Source organism: Athene noctua, chromosome 7 (genome assembly GCF_965140245.1).
Source record: "Athene noctua chromosome 7, bAthNoc1.hap1.1, whole genome shotgun sequence".
NCBI classification, from domain to species: domain Eukaryota; kingdom Metazoa; phylum Chordata; class Aves; order Strigiformes; family Strigidae; genus Athene; species Athene noctua.
This window is the reverse complement of record NC_134043.1, coordinates 35181275-35200889: the sequence shown is the minus strand read 5'-3', so window position 1 is coordinate 35200889 and position 19615 is coordinate 35181275. Positions and strand designations below refer to the sequence as shown.

At 39.0% G+C, this 19615-nt stretch overlaps 1 protein-coding gene across 2 annotated transcripts; it reads right to left on the bottom strand.

The window, feature by feature from the left end:
- Positions 1-251: 251 nt before the first annotated feature.
- Positions 252-17929, bottom strand: WDR75 (WD repeat domain 75). 2 transcript variants are annotated; one of them, XM_074911310.1, is made up of 21 exons: positions 17829-17929; positions 17536-17665; positions 16591-16656; positions 15834-15927; positions 14993-15117; positions 14580-14650; positions 13928-14044; positions 13276-13364; positions 12338-12496; positions 11938-11997; positions 11733-11848; positions 11109-11281; positions 10116-10296; positions 7765-7943; positions 5817-5911; positions 5324-5419; positions 4572-4741; positions 3926-3985; positions 2705-2848; positions 2535-2626; positions 252-620 (listed from the first exon to the last, which is right to left on the bottom strand). In XM_074911310.1, the coding sequence occupies exons 1-21, from the start codon at positions 17912-17914 to the stop codon at positions 413-415; spliced, it is 2511 nt and encodes an 836-aa protein (XP_074767411.1). In that variant the 5' UTR covers positions 17915-17929; the 3' UTR covers positions 252-412. The 2 variants fall into 2 exon arrangements, with proteins under 2 accessions (XP_074767411.1, XP_074767410.1); XM_074911309.1 differs by having other exon boundaries at positions 254-620; positions 7765-7948; positions 10133-10296.
- Between the last annotated feature and the right edge of the window lie 1686 nt (positions 17930-19615).

Here is a 19615-nt window from a genome sequence, read left to right as displayed (position 1 = left end):
CAATTCCCCCTACCAAATCTTGAATTATGTAGTCTTACTGTTTGCTGCTGTTGCTTTGGCAGTAGTAGCCCAGCTGCAGTGGGGGGAAATTTTCAGCAGCTTAGTTGTCACTTTGCTAACTGAGCAAGTGTCAGATAATGAATTCAGTTTTGCTATTAGCCTTTTAAATACACTTGCAAGGGGAAAAAACAACCCACAGGTTAAATGTTTTCTAAGGTCACAGAGAATCAGTAATAAACTAGGAGCAGAACCAACTTTTCAAAACTAATCCCTCCCTCAAAGTTCTCTTTTCTCATTGAGATAGAGGCTGCTAAAATTTATGGCCAAAGGATTTGAAAGATTTTTTTTTTAAGAATATTTAATCCACAAAGCTTCATTTTACAGTATAGAAAAAACCCCACAAAATGTCTGTTTAGAAAGCTGATATCCAACTGTAGTCCATTTTTCTTAGTTTCCGTAGCTCTTTTTCCTGGGATTTAGACAGTTTACATGTAATCTCTCCTAATAATTCCATAGGATTTGTATCTTCTTGTTCCATTTCAGTAACATCTCTTTCCTCATCTGAATCATCTTCTGTTTTTTCACTTTCCATTTCTACTTCATCAGCAACTTCTTCAGCACTGTAATAGGAAGATGATTGAAAACAATCCAATTAATAAAATTAATGGGTACTTTCGCATACTATAGTATTGCATACTATAGGAGAGAGGTAAGTTATCATGCAAATATCAAAGTGTACATTGGATTTACTTTTTAATCTCAGGCTACTTGCAGACTACTTCTCTTGCCATCTCAATTACAGGCCATTTTTCAAATAGCTGTCCTCTATTTTAAGTAAACTTAAAATAATTTTCTTTCTTTCTCCAACTATAATAATGTCAGAACAGGCAGATCAGAATTATGTAAAAAATTATAATCTCACACTCCTACAGGATTAGAAGCACTGGGATACACTGGTAGATGTGTCAATATTCAAGAAGGCAATTCTTCTCTTTCGAATCTGAAAAAGGTCACTTTGTCTTAAGAACGGCTGCAGTACCTAGATTGTTACTAGAAAAAGTTTGGTTTGGTTTTTTTTAACCATAGGGAGGTGCTTAAAGTGGCTGCTCCCTTCTGACTTGAGTTAAACCTGTGCTGAAGTAGAAAGCACACTTCCAAAAATTAACTCAAATGTCTGCTGTACAAATGTTTTGGATCTCATTAGGAATGACCTACATGGCAGAACCGTACGGGTCTGCTAAAAACCATCTGTTCAACTATATAAATACAAGCTATTTATTGCTCACAATGTAAATGGTCAAACACATATTATACATTTTTATTTTCCTTGGCAATATAATATATAATATTAATGATTTAACATTAGTAAGAAAATTAACCTATATAGTGATATATTCTTTGAGTCCAGTTCTACAGTCCTTATATGTAACTCTAAGTGCAGAGTCATACCCATTACCAGTATCAAAGTACAAGCTCTACATGTGCAAATATTTACACAGGCCACTGAACTCCCAAATTCTTCAGTACTGAAACTACATGTAAGTTTCTATATACTCCTTGTATTAGATTTCTGCCAGTGTTTTGTTGATGTGGCAAAAAGACTTACTTGTCATCTAGTAAGAAAGCCAGCAATACTGGCCAACACCACAGCAGAACTGATCATATAATGCACATGCAAAAGACTACTCAAACTGGTGTTTTCTTCTGGGTAAAGCCTGGCAGTGTAAAGCAACCTCTCGCTAGTCTTTGCAAATTCAGAACGGCAGCTGATACCAATGACACATTATCATCTCTGGCTTGGCAGTTTTAAACACTTTAATGAACAGATTGCACAAAAAAATACCAGCATTTAATTGGCTTCAGTGTGACAGTATTAATCCTAATACAGGCCCACAGTCAAAAGCCCTGTGCCGGCATGTATTTTCTAGTAGCATATATCAGTCTCAGAGGGGCAAGCTACAACACATTTTAAGTACCTATCAAAATACTCCATTAAAGTGGGATTAATGCATTTTAAGGCCAGCTTAGCTAATGGTGTTCACAGTACACACTTATATTTTGTGGCTTATTTAGGAATGAAATTTGAGTTCTAAAACTGTTAAGATAAATTTAAAGGACTAAATTCTTGGTGTATCTAGAAACTGAAACCAAGAATTATGCAGAAAGTCATCATACATCAAATAAAGTTGAGAATCTGACATGCAAAAATACCACTAAAACCAGTAAATCCCTGGAATAAAGTTAAATTCATGAAGAACATTTGAGTACCAAAGGCAACATTTTGCATACCAGCATATTATGCTTAACAGCAACTGACAGCAACAAAACAGCCAGACTTAACAGCCAGTCCACATTCCTCTGAAAACTCGAGGTTTTTTTTAAAAAAAAAAAAAATCTTGCCTCAATGAAGTGTTCTACTAACTTACATCAATAGAAGAATGAAGTGTTGGAAAACTGCTTTTACACTTTAAACAAAGATGTACATACTCTAAGATAATTTCAGTAACTACAGAGAGTTCTTCAACTCTTCTTACCTTGTGTTCTCTTTGGAGATGAGCAATGAATTAATAAATACTGGACAGAGGAAGGAAGCAGATGGCAAAACATGTGCTGGAGTGTGCAAAAGCTGAAAAAATAAAACAAGCTTTATGAAAGATTTTGTTTATCATGATTTTGTTTGTACACTTAATGTAATTACTCCTACCTCTTTGACAGCAGGTGAATCTTGCTCAGGCTTATTACAAACAACTAGTTTTCCAAGGTCTATATCCTCTTGTGATTGATGACGTCTGTGCTTCCCCAATAGCAAGCTAAATGGCGTCACAGGAAGACTTTCTTCTACTGCCAGCTTGAAAAAGGTGAAAGCTTTAAGTTTTAGTGTCACAAATCTAAGTTCTATCTCATTTTGAGTTACCAAAATTCAAAATTAACCTAGGTGACAAAGCTCTACACTCAAGTTTAACTCGACTGAATCATACAGCTGTTTGTACTCATTCTCTGTCAGGCATCCTGAGAGAATCCTAAACAGAGGTAGTAAAACTCTCCAGGATCTGGATTCAAGAACAGATTTTAGTTGGTTGATGTACCAATTAACAGCCAAATACAAAAGTTGGTGTGTGTGCCAGAAAAACTAAGTATGGCTTCCAGATTCCACATGACTAAAAGATCATTTATACCCCAGCATCATCTGCCAAGTGATTTAATTATGTAACTGAAAGCAAAACCAGGCAAGTTCCCTTCTGGCATATGCCTAGATCCATATACCTTAACCTGAGCAACAAATTATTCCCCCAGACTCCAAAGAAACTGATTTCTTATAACTACAAAATCCAGCAGGAATGTATCAGAAAGACATTAACTTCTATTTTGATCTGTTTTATCTAACCAACCAGATCAATCAGTGCTAGTTTTATTCTGTTCAGTGGGTATGAAACTTCAACATGAATTTGAAAGATCAAATTTCCCAGACTACTTCTCCACAGAAGTACATACTGGAATGTAATTCTGAAATTCCTTCTCACTGATGACAACTGACTGACAACTGTTCATCCTCAGAGAACACAGCTCAGGCCACACTCAAGGTTCCAAGTATTAAATAAACCAAGATAAAGAAAGAGCTTATTCAAACATCAAGTGGTTTTGCTTCATTTATGTAGCCTGAATCCTTTTAGAAAAGTATCACTTTTTTTCGTGCAGGGTAAATCAGAAAAAGGAGGCAGTAACTCACTTTGGTTTTTTTAAGTGTTTTTACAAACAGCAACTCTGTCAAAAAAGAAGCAAATACAGATTACTGCCCCTGCAACTAAGTGCCTATGACTCCAGGAATCTGGTGTGCATTTTCATGACAGAAGGGAATTTGAATCTGACAAACTAAACAGAGTTTTTAAGTGCTCTGTACATCTGTCAGAACTGCTGTAAGAGGTACCTGTTTGCTCGACGGTGTAAGCCTTTCTTCTAGAGACTTCATGCTAAGCGTTATTAGCTCCTAAAATACAGAATGACGCAGCAGAGTTGTAATATGTGAAACTGCTTTCCATATTTCCATACCTTGCCTACAGAAGCTTCCAACTGGCCCAAAAGCTTTTGTCAGTCAAGTGGAAGAGGCAAACATATCTCTTCCTCTTGATTTGGTAAAGAAACTGAAAGGAAGCAGGAATGGACCTAGACTTTTATATAGCTATAGACTATATAGACTTTCTGAGAAAGCAAAAGACACCCTCCCCCCAAGTTATAAGGAAAACTGAGTATCATATGAAACACCTGGATAATCAGCAATAATACAGCTGCTACATGTTTAAGTTAAGCAGCATAGGCAATGTTCCCAAATTATCTAATTTCTTCTATGAGGCAGCAGAAATTACTAGCAGTAGAAAACCAGTAAATAACTAATTTTAAACTTCAACTGTTTTGGCAGTTAAAAGCTTTAACTAAAGAACAAAGCATGGTTTATGCTGCCTTGAAATCACAAAAAAACCTCTTACAAATTCAGAGTTCTGCTCTTGAGTGTATCAGTTTGCATTCAGAAAAATACTTTTTCCCCAGGAACCACCTGCCAATCACTATTTTCTTACTTGTGTAGCCGTAAGAAAAAATAGTTGGGATCTTCTTAGCCAGAGGTATTTTGCTGAGCCAACAGTTTCAGGTTCTTCTCTTGGAACAAAGGCAGCAAGCTGAATCTTTTCTTTACAAAAGTTTCTCTGGATATAGATTGGCCGCGGCTCATTTGGTTTAAACACAAACACTGCAAAACCAAGAATGTCTTCTCTTTAAATCATGAAATTCTGACTTTCCTGGATAGCTGTCAAGGCCCTATGTATCATAGCCAGTAAGGGCTGGACATGATTGCCTTTAAGCACTAGTTGGCAGGAATTATAACTGGATAACCTTACTGCATAAGAGAAGGTACCTTTCACAGTATTCCAACCCAGAGAACATACTTGGAAATTAATGTTTCTGTAGCTCTAGAGAGAGTAATCATAACTTACGGTCAAAGCACTAAAATGTAGCTGCACAACTCAACCACAGTTTCGCATTTACAGGAGTGGGTCAAGAACATTCAAGACTCTCACCCAGAGCACATGCTTAATCCTGTGGTATATTCTGTACTAGAAACTAACTGCTGGAAGAAAAGATGCAGAGCCAACATGCTTTACTTGACTGCTGCTGTCAGACACAGCTCAGTTTTCCACAGGTGCAAACACATACTCCAGTCTGTCTTACGGTTTCATGGGGCTGAATTCTAAGAAAACCTGTTCTAGAAATTATACTTTCACAGTTTTAAATTCCACTGACTATTACTTGTCAAAGAAGCCTTTGTACTTACAGCTGGAGTCTTTCGAGAGCCATGAGATAGCAGCAATATGTTCTGAAAGAGGATCAGGTTGTAGAACTATGACGTTGAGGTAGGCACTCCATTCCACTGAAAAGCAAACACAGTAACAGCCAGACGTGAAAAGGCAGCATTCAGTTCTATCCCACTACTTTGCCAAACAAAAGGGCCTTAACCTCTGGAAGAGGCATGCAGCTTCACTAACTTATATGAATATAAATACACAAATACTGTTAACTTCTACACAAATGTAGGAAATACTAGCTATTACTATGTTATTGGTCATTTAACTTAGACTTTACTCTGCACATGCACATGAAGCATGCTGGACAGAATATAATCTTGACTGAAGCATGAAAGTCGTTACATTTCCACAGGACATTTAGTAGTGGGTCAATATGCAATTAAACTAGAGTTATTTTAAGGTTTCACAGTAAATTCAAGCATTACATGTTACCACTCTAGCACATATCTAAGCTGATCTTACATGCACAACTGAGCAGGTTCCAGCAACACAGAAAGCCATGATCAGTGGCACCAATAAGGTACTTGGAACATGTTAGTCTCCCAAAGCAGATGTTCCTACAGAAGTGAAAATTCAAAACAAGTTAGTGACCTTCAGGTTTCATCTTTGTTTCTCTATGAAGTAATGATTCACAAGTCAAAAAGATTCAGTTAAAATTTCTTTCTGATATTTAAATCAGAAGTATTTCTTTTTTGCTTTCACTTCTAGAGGCATGACACTTCACACACAACCACCAGACAGGTAGGTCTGGGAGATTTAGAAGTATTCGTAAATCTACAAGGATTACATGTTCCTACAACATTCTGATTTCAAGGAGTGATTTTAAGCTCTTAAATAAGTTAAACATGTAAGTAAGTGTTGACACTGGGACTGGAAAATAAATTACATATTTAAAGATTTCCTACTATTGCTGTAAGCACTAGAGAGTAGTAAAAAAAAAGGTTATTCTTATAGGCTGCTCCAATTGAGGAAAGTGTATGATTTGCTTTCACCTATTTTATTCTCAAGCAAGAGAATGAGAAATTAATAGAACAGCCTTTTGATTTCTAATGCTATAGCACATGTTCAAAAAAATCTAGTAAGGGATGGAATGTCTCTATTAAAACACAGACTTTTGAAGTTATGCAATTAATACCATCATTTAATTTAGTCCTAGAGTAATTTATTTCCTTTTAATATATCATATAGTAAAGGCTACAAAAGGAGCAGCCGGCCTGGAAAAAAACTTGCCACTGTACCAAGCTGTCAAGAGAAGTCTTCTCTATAGATATAGTAAAGATGTGGCTTACACGTCTCCCACTGTTTTCCTGCACACCAATTTTTTGTTTCTGAATTTCTAATCTTAGATGACCAGTATAAACAGAACTGACTTGATCACACAAAAGAAAGCCTTACAAACATACACATAAAAATATGGAAATGAGAAGTCTCTTATCTTTCTGATTCTCTATGTCAAAGTCTTTAAAACATTGTGACCATGTAATTTTTGCTTTCCCTTTTAGGTGTTTCCTGGAAGTGGGTATATGAAATACCTGTAACATTGCTGCAGTAATGACTTTGAGAAGCAGTTAGAAAAACCTTAGTACTGAAGGAGAATGCCACAGCAGGTTTGTAGCATCTTCCTGTTTCAGCAACTGTTTAGATACAGAGATCTGGCACAGAGATTAAGTAGATGAACCAGTGAGGTCACCTATTGCCCTATTTTTTTTCCCAATATTATCATAAGAAAAAAAATGATACTTTACCTGGATGAAAAACCGCTGTGTATTTGCACAGTCCACGAAGCTCAATATTAAGGCTGTCCTATAATTTGAGTCTCTTACCTTTTATCTCTACCATTGACTTATACTATCCCTCATTACCCTTAAACAACAGAACAGTATCTAGACCTTCAGGATGTCTTTTATCATGACAGCACACAACGGAGCACACTGAGACAGTCTGTCAGGCAAACATGGATTTTCCAGCAGAGGTTAGAAAGGATCAGGATATATATAATACAGGTAAAGGCCAATATGCTTTTATGGTTTATTGATATAATTTCCATTTGTATACATGAATAAAGAACAAGCTTCTTGCATTTATACTTTTTCAATAATTTGAGTCATCCCTAGATTAATGATGAAAAATGAGAAAGCTTATTAACACACTGCTGCGTGCCCAATGATACCTATTTGAGTATGGTACAGGAGTCATAAGCAAGTAAGAAGGTGAGACTGCAAAGCTTGATCTTATTATTTTTACCAGTAAGTTACCAACCACCTAAAAGCCATGTTAGAGTCTTTTCTATATATGAACTTAAGACTGTTAAATTCAATGCTCATATGAATATACACATGGACTTTGACTACTATGAATTGATTCTTTCTGTTCCAAGAGTTCAAGACAAAAAAAGAGATTAAAAACGTACCTTATTTTTCCAGGAGAATAGCAAAATGTACACTTAAGATCCCAAGTAAGCGAGTCCCATACAGTGACAGTTTCTTCAAAGCTAACAGCAAGCAAAGAGCCATCTTCTGAGAAACAGCAGTTAGTAGCTTGGTAGTTGTGGTAGCTGCCTACAAAGTCACAGCTCCAGCTCACACTTTGCTGTGCTGCGTTGAATAAACAAGCTAGTTAATTCCAGTCTATACATGAAGAAAGAAGAATTCAAGTATCAGGGCTACAAAATAGGCTCAAGAACAAGATAGTTTTGTTTCAGAAGTCTTACATTTTTGAGGAGTATGGAGAATATTCCCTGTTCTAGTACAGGAAACATCATCTAGCAGGTTTTCCATTTTCCCTCAGTTTTGCATTTGAACAGTGAATCCAGATTGACATGGTACAATATTCATGATAACTTCATGAATATGCCAACTACATTAACTTGCTCTCAAACAGGCAGATGTTAGATAAAAGAAAAAAAGATGCTGAAGTAGATTCAATATTTAATGTTCTGAAACATACTGTTCTTTTAAAACTGTAGCAAGAACACAAGCATTACTAAAAATCTGAACACAAGAGTCCAACAAGGCTCATGGTTTATTTATGTAAAGTTTGAGGATCACAGTGACCTATCACCATGCTTCCTCACATTGGTTAGCATGCCAGCACATTCAGATGGGATGCCTTTCCTATTGTTGAAAATTACTGTACAATAAACAGAAGCAAAGTGATGTACTTACCACATAACCTACATTTCCCAGTATAAAATTCATACAGCATGCTTTTTAAATGTGTGAGTAGCATGAGTAAAGAAAGGAAAATAAGCTCACCCTATGCTAAGATATCCTTTATATAATGGCTATGAGTTGATGATTAAAAGACCCATCTGTAAAAAAACCCAGAAACTATTCACCACTTTAAACTGCATGGCACCATCTAAAGGCACAGTGAGAGATCTGCTGCAAATAAAAACATGCCAGAGTGTATTCTACTTATGAACTGATTAGTTTGTTAATATTTGCTGCACAGGAGCTGCAGCATGTTGAAACTTTCTACCTGAGCATTCCTATGCTGCCCCTGCTGGGCAAATACACTGCAGAAGTCAGCACTAATCTCTACTTTTACACGTGCCATGAAACAACTCTATAGTCACTGAAAAAACAAAACAAATACACACAAAAAGCCCCTGATAAGGCCAGTCAGCAGATACAAAAACATACTGTTGAAGGAAACAGACCCCCATTAGGTTTCATCTCCAGCCTACACTGTACTTAAGATCAAAGTATCTGCTCATTAAATTAAGATACAATCTAGGCTTAGAATCACTTACAAACTAGAAACAAAAAAACCCCTCTTTCAGATACCATTGAGGGAGTTATTACGTAAATATATGCATAAATCCTACAAAAATCAAGACAAGCTTTTGTTCTTCATCTCATGAGCAGCCACTGTTGAGGAGCAAATAGCTTGGATAGAGAAAGTCAATTTGGCAAAGTAAGTTTACCAAATGGAAACCTTAGTAGTTCAAAAGTACTTCTGAACATGTTCTCACCTGCCTAAGAAAACACACACCAAACTGCAAGCAGTTCAGCAAGACCACCACCACATCTATTTGGGCATATGAAAAGATAAGACACCCAAGTGGCAGTAAAGTTCCAGCTCATTTAAGTGTGCCTGGCACTATCATGACATTTAAGTAAAATGAAACTAAGACGCATTTGTATTTCACATCCAAAGGCATACAGGGTAATACACAACCCTCACATATTCTGTTTGAAACAAGTGAACAACAGCATGCATTTTGAGAGAAGAAATTTGGCTGCTTAAGTATCTTAGAAATGGATCCCAAAAATCCATTCTAGGATGTTCAAATATTTAACGGGAAGGATGTTCAAAAAATGAACTCTGAAGTGGCAGAGCTGCAGAATGGCAAAGTGTTACTATTTTACATTGTCAGCTAAAACAGAGTAGCACACTTCTGCATCCTGCTCCCTCGAGCAGAAGTCTCAAATAAAGAGACTACCCAAAGGAATGACAAAAATCCATTTTCCCAGCATGGAAAAATCACGACCACAAATACTTTAAACAACACAGGCTGCTGTTCCTTTCTGCAGCAGGCTCAGCAAGGTCTTTGCTGTTTCAGGAACCTCCATATCAATCCATAATACTGCAAAGCTATGAGAGAAGTCCATCACAGAGGATGCTCAGGAGAGCACAATACTCCATACAACACCAGAAAAATACATGCATGAGACTCGAGGGCCTAGTTCTCAAAAGATGAAGTTAGGGTCTGAATTCCTACAGCATGTTATAAGGTGGCGTGTAAGAGCAAGTCACTTTTTGACCATACTTGCCTTCTGGATCAGTGTCTTCTACCATCGCCCAGACCTTAAACACACAGTCGCTGCCAGTTGTTACCAATATCAGAGATTCATCTTCCACTTCATCCATGTAACGAAAGCACATGTCTGTTATGTGGTCCTCATGGGGCATACTTATTCTAGTATTCAGCTTAAAGCTATAGGGAAACAAAACAGAAATATATGCCATTTTATTTCTTTTGAAGTTTAGGGAAGATTTCAGTTTAAAGATGATGGAAGGGAGAAGAGGAATCCAAGAAATGTCTGTCTAATTAGATAGCTGAATGGTATTGCATTTACAGAGCAGGTTTCCCTAATCACTTCCATACAGCAAGAGAGACTGTAGCCCAGCACTGAGAAAGGATTATCACTAAACAAGCATCACTCAAATATTCAGCCTGAACTCTGGGCAGTCTTTCCAGTGCTTAGAAAAATCAGTCACATAGCTACTACACAGATTAGTTTATTTTGCTTTGTTTCTTAATACAAATTTATGGTCAAAGTAATTTTTTGGTAAGTAAGAAAACTGGGAAAAGTGTCTGAACCAGATGCATATGTTAGCTAAAGAAAAAAAAACAACAATAAAGCCATAATCTTCTGTATCTGAGAAGGACTAATTGATGATGGATTAGAGAGAGGTGGGAAAACTGAACAAGCTATAGAACCATTCTGTCAAGTCCGTGATTTTTAATACTAAGTAAATATGTGAATTTAAGTCCCATGGTTAGAACAGCCTGTTTGAATAATATAAGTAAATTAGATTCAGAGCAATTATTTCCAATCTGTGTTTGCTTCAACTCTGTGTGTTGTTTCAGACATGTGTAGCATGCATGGTAAACTCTCCCCAGGATCTTCCCTAGAGTTTTACTAGTTGATCTGGAAAAACTGCCTTTGCAAGACAAAGCCTGTGGAGATATCTGTGTGATATTTTAGATTTTGACTCCTAGAAATCCAGCTCTATTATCCTTACCTTTGTGTTTCTTCATCATAGAACCACAGCTTCAACTGCAGCTCAGGGTCAGTTACTTCTTCTCTCTCTTCTACTGTTGCCAACCACTCTCCTTGTGCACTAAACGCAACTTTTACCAAGTCAGTTTGGTTTAAGCCTGACTGATGAATGTACTGTCGTTGCACAATATCCAACTGCAAAACAACAAGGCCAATAGGAAATTTCAGAAGTGTAGATTTAGAGATGATATTCATAAAACCATGGAGAAAGGATGTTCTGAAAGCACTGATTAGAATTGACTGGGCTGTGATGTAAAAAAAACTACATAGGGAAGGCAGAATTAGGGCGCATATATATATATATATATATTCCACAATAACGCTAAGTGTAGGAAATAGGAAAAAAAAAGAAAATTTTGACATTTAACAGGAGCAGCACACTGTTTTGAAGTATTTATTTAGCTATCAACATTTAGCTATGCTTAACAAGTAAAAGAAATTTGCGATAAAATCAGAAACATTTCAGCTTGGAATCTGTCTCACAGTATAGCTACCGTTTTTTTTCCCTGTTTGCCATATTTCATCTTCAAATAAATTGATGCATAACTTGATTGAATAAGTTTTAGTAAAAGCCCATCCAACTTACACTGAACAGCTGTTGGTCACTCTGGAGACAATAGAACTGCAAGTGGCCAGGCTCTCCATTCAGGACCAAAGCTTTGGTTCTAGGATCAACCACGAGACCAGTCTTAACATTTGTACCTGGAAACAAAAATCAGATGACAAATGACCCAAGATGTGAAGTGACACATTCAGCTCTCTAAGTGTAAGATAAATTTTATTGCACTTACTTTTGATCAGCCCTTGAATACTTCTGGAAAATCTTAGGTTGCTGTTGATTATTGTAATTCCTGAAAGGAAAAGCAGATAAAGTCTTGCAAAAGGCTTCTGCAATCTAACGACATCTCATGGTGGGGAAGGGACCTTAACCAACGGCACTTAATTCCATAAACATATCTTTTCTCAATTTATGACACCCTACATCAAGGTGGTAAAGCCAAGTTGCAGCAGTCACCAGACAAATTCACAGAACTAATGAAAAAGCAAGAGATCACTTCAAGCATCTGTTTCTTCAAATCAGTATTGAACTCACATAGTATCTAGTTAATTCATCTGAAATTAATAAAAAAGCTCATACAGATTTGCATTCCATTCTGCATTAAGTGATACTTAAAATATATTTTAGCTTACTGTTGTCGGTATGCAAGGTGCAACAGAGTGTGCCATCAGGTGACACGGAGATGTACTCAATAGCAGATCCCAAGCGAGGAAGGAAATCCCTCTGACGCTCCGATTCGTTGCGCCACAGAACTATAACAGATTCAACTCCACCACTCAGCAAGCTGGTTCCTTTTCCGGTAATAAAAACATAGTTACAGGTTTTGCTTAAAAAAAAAGTATCATTAGCATACACGTTTACAGTGAAAAACACAAGCTTCTCAAAAACCTTTCTTAAACTGTCACATACAATGCAATTATTCCTCCTATCTAGCCTGGGCAACAGAGATATGTTTCTCGTTCTCCCATGTTAAATTGCTAGAGAAACTTGGATTAAGTAACAAGAATTTGTGACTACAGTAGAATTTAAACAATGCTTTGGGAGCAGTAGATCCCATGCTTTCTGAATCAGATGAGAACGTAGCTGAACTGTTCTCCTATCAGAACTTACATTGGAGTAATAAATATCCTAAGGAGAACAGTTCAGATCAGTATTTTCGCCACTAGGTTTGAGCTCTGACAAGACTGGCTGTTTTTTCTGCATGCAAATAAGACTCTGGCAAGACCTCATCAGCATTACTGATGAAAGGGGGGTGAGGAAGGAGAGTGGAGGTGGGGGAAAAGAGGAGAGAGGAGGGGTTAGATTTTACATTCTACCACAGAAGGTAGGTATTTGACATTATGAACGCCAATCAAAATAAATAAAAAAATAAAAAATGCTTCTATTTTTATTTTAGCTCCTTCCTGGACATATTTAAAGTTCTAGAAATTAATTTGTTACTAAGTGGACAAACTTGAGCTTATATTGATTTTTCCCTCCCCACAGCAACTCTCAGGATTTTTTTTTTTTTTTAATTTTTTTTTTTTTTTAATTTTTTTTTTTTTTTAATTTTTTTTTTTTTTAAACTCACCCTGTAGAGAAAAAGCTAGATCCATGACGGTATCATGATGCCAGTGCAGTGTGGAAAATGTGTACTCTTTCTTGTGGTGGAAATTCCTCCTATGTGGGGAGGAACAGAACTGTTCTTTAAACAACATCAGCAACAGAGCTACTGAAAGGAAATACTGAATTGAATCAAGTATACCATCCTTTCAATTTCTAGACTAGAGTTTCTTGTATGCTCAAGTGGTGCAAAGGGAGGGAAGGAACCGCAGTAGCTGGTTTATGGCACCTTCATGATGCACACCAAGCATCCTAGACATACTGAGCAACTCGAAAAGCATATTGTTCTTGACCATGGAGTTTCACACGTGTGCCCTCCCTAGGACTCTACTCGCCCATAAAGAGTTACTTCAGCTGCTCCTGCACTACCTTTTTCAATTACAGTTTAGAATGGTAGAGTATAGCTTAATCAGAGTATTTTCCCATTTAACATTAAACTGAAGCTGTACCCTGAAGTCAATGTCAGCACTGCAGCTTCACAGGGCCTGCCATTCTTTACTCATTCTGACTTCTGAAAATGGCAATGCTAAGGACGAATTAGACTGCTTTACTCAGGTCTCACTTAATTCCTGTGGTCACATCAGTGTATGGGGTACACAGTTGAATCCAAATATGCATACCAGAGGCGAATCTTTCCATCAGCATGGCCAGTTGCAATACAATCCTCCGTAGGATGGCATGCTATGCACATGAAGTGATTGTTTCCACTTTTTGTCTTCGCTGCACTTACAGAAAACCTTCAAAAGTTAAGAAAGCATCTTTCATCATATGTGTACCTTTAAAAAAAACTTCAAAAGAATCAGCTAATGCACATAAAAACAATTCTGACTAGCAAAATTAAACATTTCCAAGTTGTTACAGTTACGTGCACTCTCCAAAAAATAGTGACAGACTTATTTTTCACTTTGTTTCATTAGTTCTTTGCCTTCAGTCATGCTGAAAGATTCTTCCCTCTTTCTTTCTCTCTTCTTCCATGATCCCTTCCTCCCTCTGCCCCTGTCTTGGCCCTGACCAAACTGTCATTTGTTTCATCCCAGCATCAGCCTAAGCACCTACCTGAAAAAATACATGCCTGAGCTGAAAAGATAAGCTACCAACGCCACTGCAGCACCTCACTGTCTGCCTCTATGGGAAGCTTCTTATATAGTGCCTACGTCCCCTCTCGCATAAACCCAAATGGTTGCTGACAAATATAAAATAATGTGTACACACATCACCAGTTAACAAACATTTATGATATATCAGATTGAATCAATACATTTTCATTCTTACCTGTTCAACTGTTTCTGTTTAAAAAAATAAACTTGGAGATTGATCTCCTTCACTGATGCCACATATTCACCCTGTTATAGTAAAATAGCAACTTAGAACATATAGATTATGCTCTCACACGTGAAAGAAAAAATAAAATCATGTTTCACCACAAAGTACTTAAAATTGTAAACTGTAAAATAAAACTGATGTTAAGTAAATATTTTTCACATTAAATAGTGGAAGGTTTTGGGGTTTTTTTTAATAAAAAAATGCATAGGTCTTACACAGATTCATTTACTTTCAGTTTTGTTTGAGTGCTGCTGTGCCTGTATAAAAGCATAAACAGCATCTAGTTCATTTGAGAAGAAAAAAAAAAAACCCCAACCAATACCCAACAGAAAAAAAAAAAAAAAACCAAAAAGTGAATATACTTCTCTTCCAAATGCAATACACTTTGGTGACGCATCCACATCATCCAAAGTGACTGACAGTTCCTTGGCTTCCAGATCTTGGCCTACTGCTTTTGTCAGCTTAACTGAGACCAGTTGGAATGTATCTGACCAAAGAAAAAAAATCTGTTATCAAAACGCTTTTATGAACAAGTTTATGTACACCCCTGACAAAGGGATTTACACCCCTTCTACATCAAAACATGTTACTACCTTCGAATATTTTTACGTTTGAAAAAAAATCTGTAATACTTTTAAAAAAAAAATGTTTCAGGTGTTGATTCAAACAATAGTATTGAAGATTGAAGACTAGATAGCGGATACCAGTGCAACTGTAAGCAGAAGCCAAGCAAAGCTGCATAATATTTGCTCTTGCTCTCAAGTGACATCGGTAGCAATATAGCAAGGGTAAAGTCAAGCTACATTTCAGACAAAAGCCAAGGAAAACATATCTAGGCATGCTGTAAAACAGGACAAGTATATTTATGTCAATACTGCTTAAAGCAGTCTCAAGTACTGTAGCATACCCTGTACCATGGTAAGCACTAAAATATTTATTGCATCTGCAACACCAAATACACATAGTATATGCTTCAAAAGTGAAGCTAACCACTATTCTAGACAAATACTAAAAAGCCAGATGTCATAGAAAACAGAAAAAAGGTACAAAATACAGGACTGCAGACATCTGTCATAGGACTCAGGAAATATTTTCAATATTAATATATTAAAGCATGTTCTTGCAGCACACCATTCACTGACATGACAGCAGCTTAGAAACAAAATGTCTTAGATGACAAGGATGATGCTAATCATACAGTACCTCTTTCACCACTCTTCGGAATTACAACAAACACAGAGTCCTCAAAACTATCAGGTGCGTACAGCGCCAGGAGTTTGGATCCTACAGTGAAAGTCTAAAAAAACCCAAAAAGCGAAAAGGAGGTCAACAATCATTACACTTTCGCATATGGTTTTCAACAGTGAATAATGCTAAGTTTTTACAATAAGGAAAACACATTTGCTTTAAAGAAACCTTAATGTATTAAATAAAATTCTCAATTCTAAGTCAAATAAAAAGACCTTTAGTCTATCAAGGACTAATGTGATTATTAAGACAGTACTAATAAAATATGAGACATCACGTTTGCTAAAAAACCTGAAGTAATTTACCCCTAGTACACCCACCTATAGGAAAGTGTCTCTAGAAGAAAACAGGAGCAACAAGACAGTTAGCAGTCCACATTTTCAAGCCACCATATTAATTCCTATTGGCATACCACAAACTGCAGCACACTCCTGAAGAGCTACACTGGACTCTGAACTGCAGTAAGTAGCCAAGTTAGCACATCAGTACATATCCCATCTTTTTCCCCAAAAAGATTCTGCATCGACACAAGTATCAATTGCCATATTCCATTACTGCCATAAATGGACGGTTTTCAGGCTGTGTGGATGTCAGAACAACAACACATCTCACTGATTTGTGCTCATTTGTATTAGCTGCAGAAATCCTCATTCTACCATCAATGGGTCAAGAAAAATTTTGACATTTACTCAACAGAAATAACTCAACATACTTTAATGAGTATCCCATCCATGAAGTCCCACAGCTTAATGCTGCCATCAAGAGAGGCAGAATAGAGCTAAGGAAAAAAAAAAAATCCAGTTATTTATAAGTTAAAGTAATATATCAAAGCCAGCTTTTACATATAATCACAGTTTAAAAGTTGTATTGATCAATGAAACTGTGACTCCAAGTGGCTGAATCACCAGAAACACAGGACGCAGAGCAGCTCTGTGCTGCCTTTGAAGAAAATGACACAGAAATACAACACTACTATTCTACCTTGAAACATACGTTTTCATGAAGTGTGAAAGAAACAACAGGTATTCGTGTTTAATCACTTGAGACTAACAGAGCATTTAAATGTCCATTATGTAAACACCTATTAACATTTGGATCAGGTTTTTCATAGATGACATGCAGATGCCATACTTTTTAGCAAATAATTCTTGTTTAGACACCAAATAATTCTTGCTAAGTCACCAAAAAAACCCGAGCAAACTGAAAGCCGGAGCAGGAGTGTCAGTGAATCGGGAAAGCATGCTGCCGACAGGCAGAGAGCCACTGGGCAAATTAAAGGGATTTAGTCAAATCTGCATCTGTGTCAGCCGACAGAGAGGGACGAACACCGAGCACTGTAAGCTTTGCTCATTTTGTTACATGCTTCTCCCTCTTCAAACATAAAAACCCATGAGTTTTGTAGATATTCCCATTCTGCTGACGTTTCATTCAACAAGTGTAATCCACATGAAGTTTCACATTTTTATTTGGAGAAAACGGATATAAGGTTTACCCTTCCCGGAAGATTTTGGAGAAACGGTATCTTAACGCTATAATCGCTTACAGCTCGTTCTCAGATTCCAGCCAGCCCCCGAACAACGTGACAAGCCCCGCGGAGGCACTGAAGCCCGGCCGAGGAGGCAGGAGCACCCCCCACCCCGACTTCGCCCCCCGAGACCTGCATGTAGTTGTGGGGGTTGAGCTGGATGCCCGTCACCAGGTCGGCGTGGCCCCCCATGACGCGCAGAGTCCTTTCGGTCGCCACGCTGTACATCTTCACGAAGTCGCCGGAGGCGCAGAGCAGGTACCTGGAGGGGCAGGAAAGCCATTACTCTGCCGCCCGCGGGGGAGGGGACACAGCTGCCCCCCGGGGAGCGGCAGGCCGCGGTAACACCGGCCAGCAGCCACCCCCGCTGCGGAGCTCATAATCCCGCCCGAGGGCGGGAGGTCCCGGCCCCCGGCCCCACTTGCTTGGCATCGACGGAGAAGACAGCCCTGGCGCCGTGAAGGGTGCTGCCGCCGCATCGCACCACGCGGAGCGTCGCCGGCGCCGCCATCTTCCTCGGCGCGGCCCCGACCTTTCACCCTGCCCGGCCGCTCTGGCCCCGCCCCCCGCCGCCCCTCGGCGTGCCCGGCTGCGCGGCTGTTCCGCCCGCCAGCGGCATGGCGGCGGGGCGGCGCCGCGCCCGTGACGCGCGGAGGGCGGGCCGCGCCCGCTCCTGCGCCCGCCCGCCGCTGCGGGGCGCTCCGCCGCCTGGTGCACCCCTCGGCGGGGGCGCTGGCGTCGCGGCCCGTGGGGCAGAGCTGGGCCGTCGGCCGAGTCCGGCCCTCCCGTAGAGGCTGTCCCCCGGCCCCGGCCGCCCTCCTGCGCTCCCGCGCTAGAGCGCCGGAGGGAGCCCTGGGGCGGGATCCCGCCAGCCCGGGGGCAGGAGCGGGAGCGCTCCACTCCGGCGGAGGGCTGCGCAGGCTGCCGGGCTGCTGCAAGGGACAGCCCTCTGGCTGGGCCTGGCATTGCGCGGGTACGATAATCTGAGGAGAAAAATGCATATCCCTCTCGTTGAAGTGGGCAGAAAAGGCCGAGCAGCAAAAATAGATGGGTGTGCTGTGTTAAACCCCGCTTATTCACTGAATTCGACGAACTGCGAGTTTGCCGAGTTGCTGATGACGTACGTGAAACACGTCGGAAGGACAACTGTCAGAAGCAAACAATGTCTGGAATAAGGCATGATTTGTGATGTCCGGGCGCTTCACTTCTGCTTTAAAATAGTAGTTAGAATTGTTGCACAGCTGTGCGTTTTTGGCTGCTGTTCACGCTATTGAAAGAATCTCTGGTATGCCCATAATTGATTTTTAAACAGTCCCACTTAACAATAGGAGTAACAGGTGCATTCTACAGGGCTGGTTGTGATTATCCTACTGTAGGCCAAGTTATGTCCTTTCCGTAATTGCTGATTTAATTCTAGTCTGTAGGTTAAGTGAGGATCATACAGGGAGAGTAGTGCACACACTGGAGTGTTGTGGTTACAGGGAACTGGGTACGGGGGTGAGAGAGCATAATGCATCCAGAAACTTGGCTCCTAATCTCAAATGCTTTAGTTAAACAGTATGCGTCTTCTGGAGCTGAGAGCAGAATTTACAAGTTCTGCCTAATTACAGTTGTTGGGTTTAACAGCTGTGTCTCTCATTCTGGTGAATATTTAGAAAGTGAAGGCAGATGTACTGCAACGCTCTTCCTGTGAGGGACTATGGCAGGACTGAATTCTGAGCCACAGCTACTGGGTAAAGCTGGAGTTCTACCATAAGGTCTCTAGGAAACGATAGTCCATTTAATTTAAACCACGTTTAATTATGTGAATGGGAAAAGTAATCCCTTTAGTCAAAGTCTATGCTACATCTAGCTAAGCCTAGTTAAAACAGAAACTTGGCCTGTTTAATTTTCTTCTTGATGAAATCTTGTGCATCTTAATGCATATGTTTTTATAATACTATTGTGATGCACATTGGATTTTATCATTTTAAGAAGTCGGTCATGAGCTTTGAAGATAATAAACCATACAGAACTCAAGACTGCCCCCAAAGTAGGAGGGTAAGTATCAGTTCTATTATAGTGACACAATCCAGTTCACTTGTAATGTGTTCTGTACTTAGAATAGCACTACTATCTTTGGAAAGCATTAATTAGAACAATTAGACAATGCACCTACAGATGAAAAAACCCTGTATATCATAACTACCAAATGGTCTTTTGCTACTGAAAT

Excerpts from the sequence above, each read along its gene's own strand:
- WDR75 (XM_074911310.1), bottom strand. The coding sequence starts at position 17,914 with ATGGCGGCGCCGGCGACGCTCCGCGTGGTGCGATGCGGCGGCAGCACC. Across the intron at positions 12,497-13,275 it reads TCTAGCTTTTTCTCTACAGG|GAACCAGCTTGCTGAGTGGT; the intron begins GTGAGTTTAAAA and ends TTACCGGAAAAG. Across the intron at positions 11,998-12,337 it reads CACCTTGCATACCGACAACA|GAATTACAATAATCAACAGC; the intron begins GTAAGCTAAAAT and ends TTTTCCTTTCAG.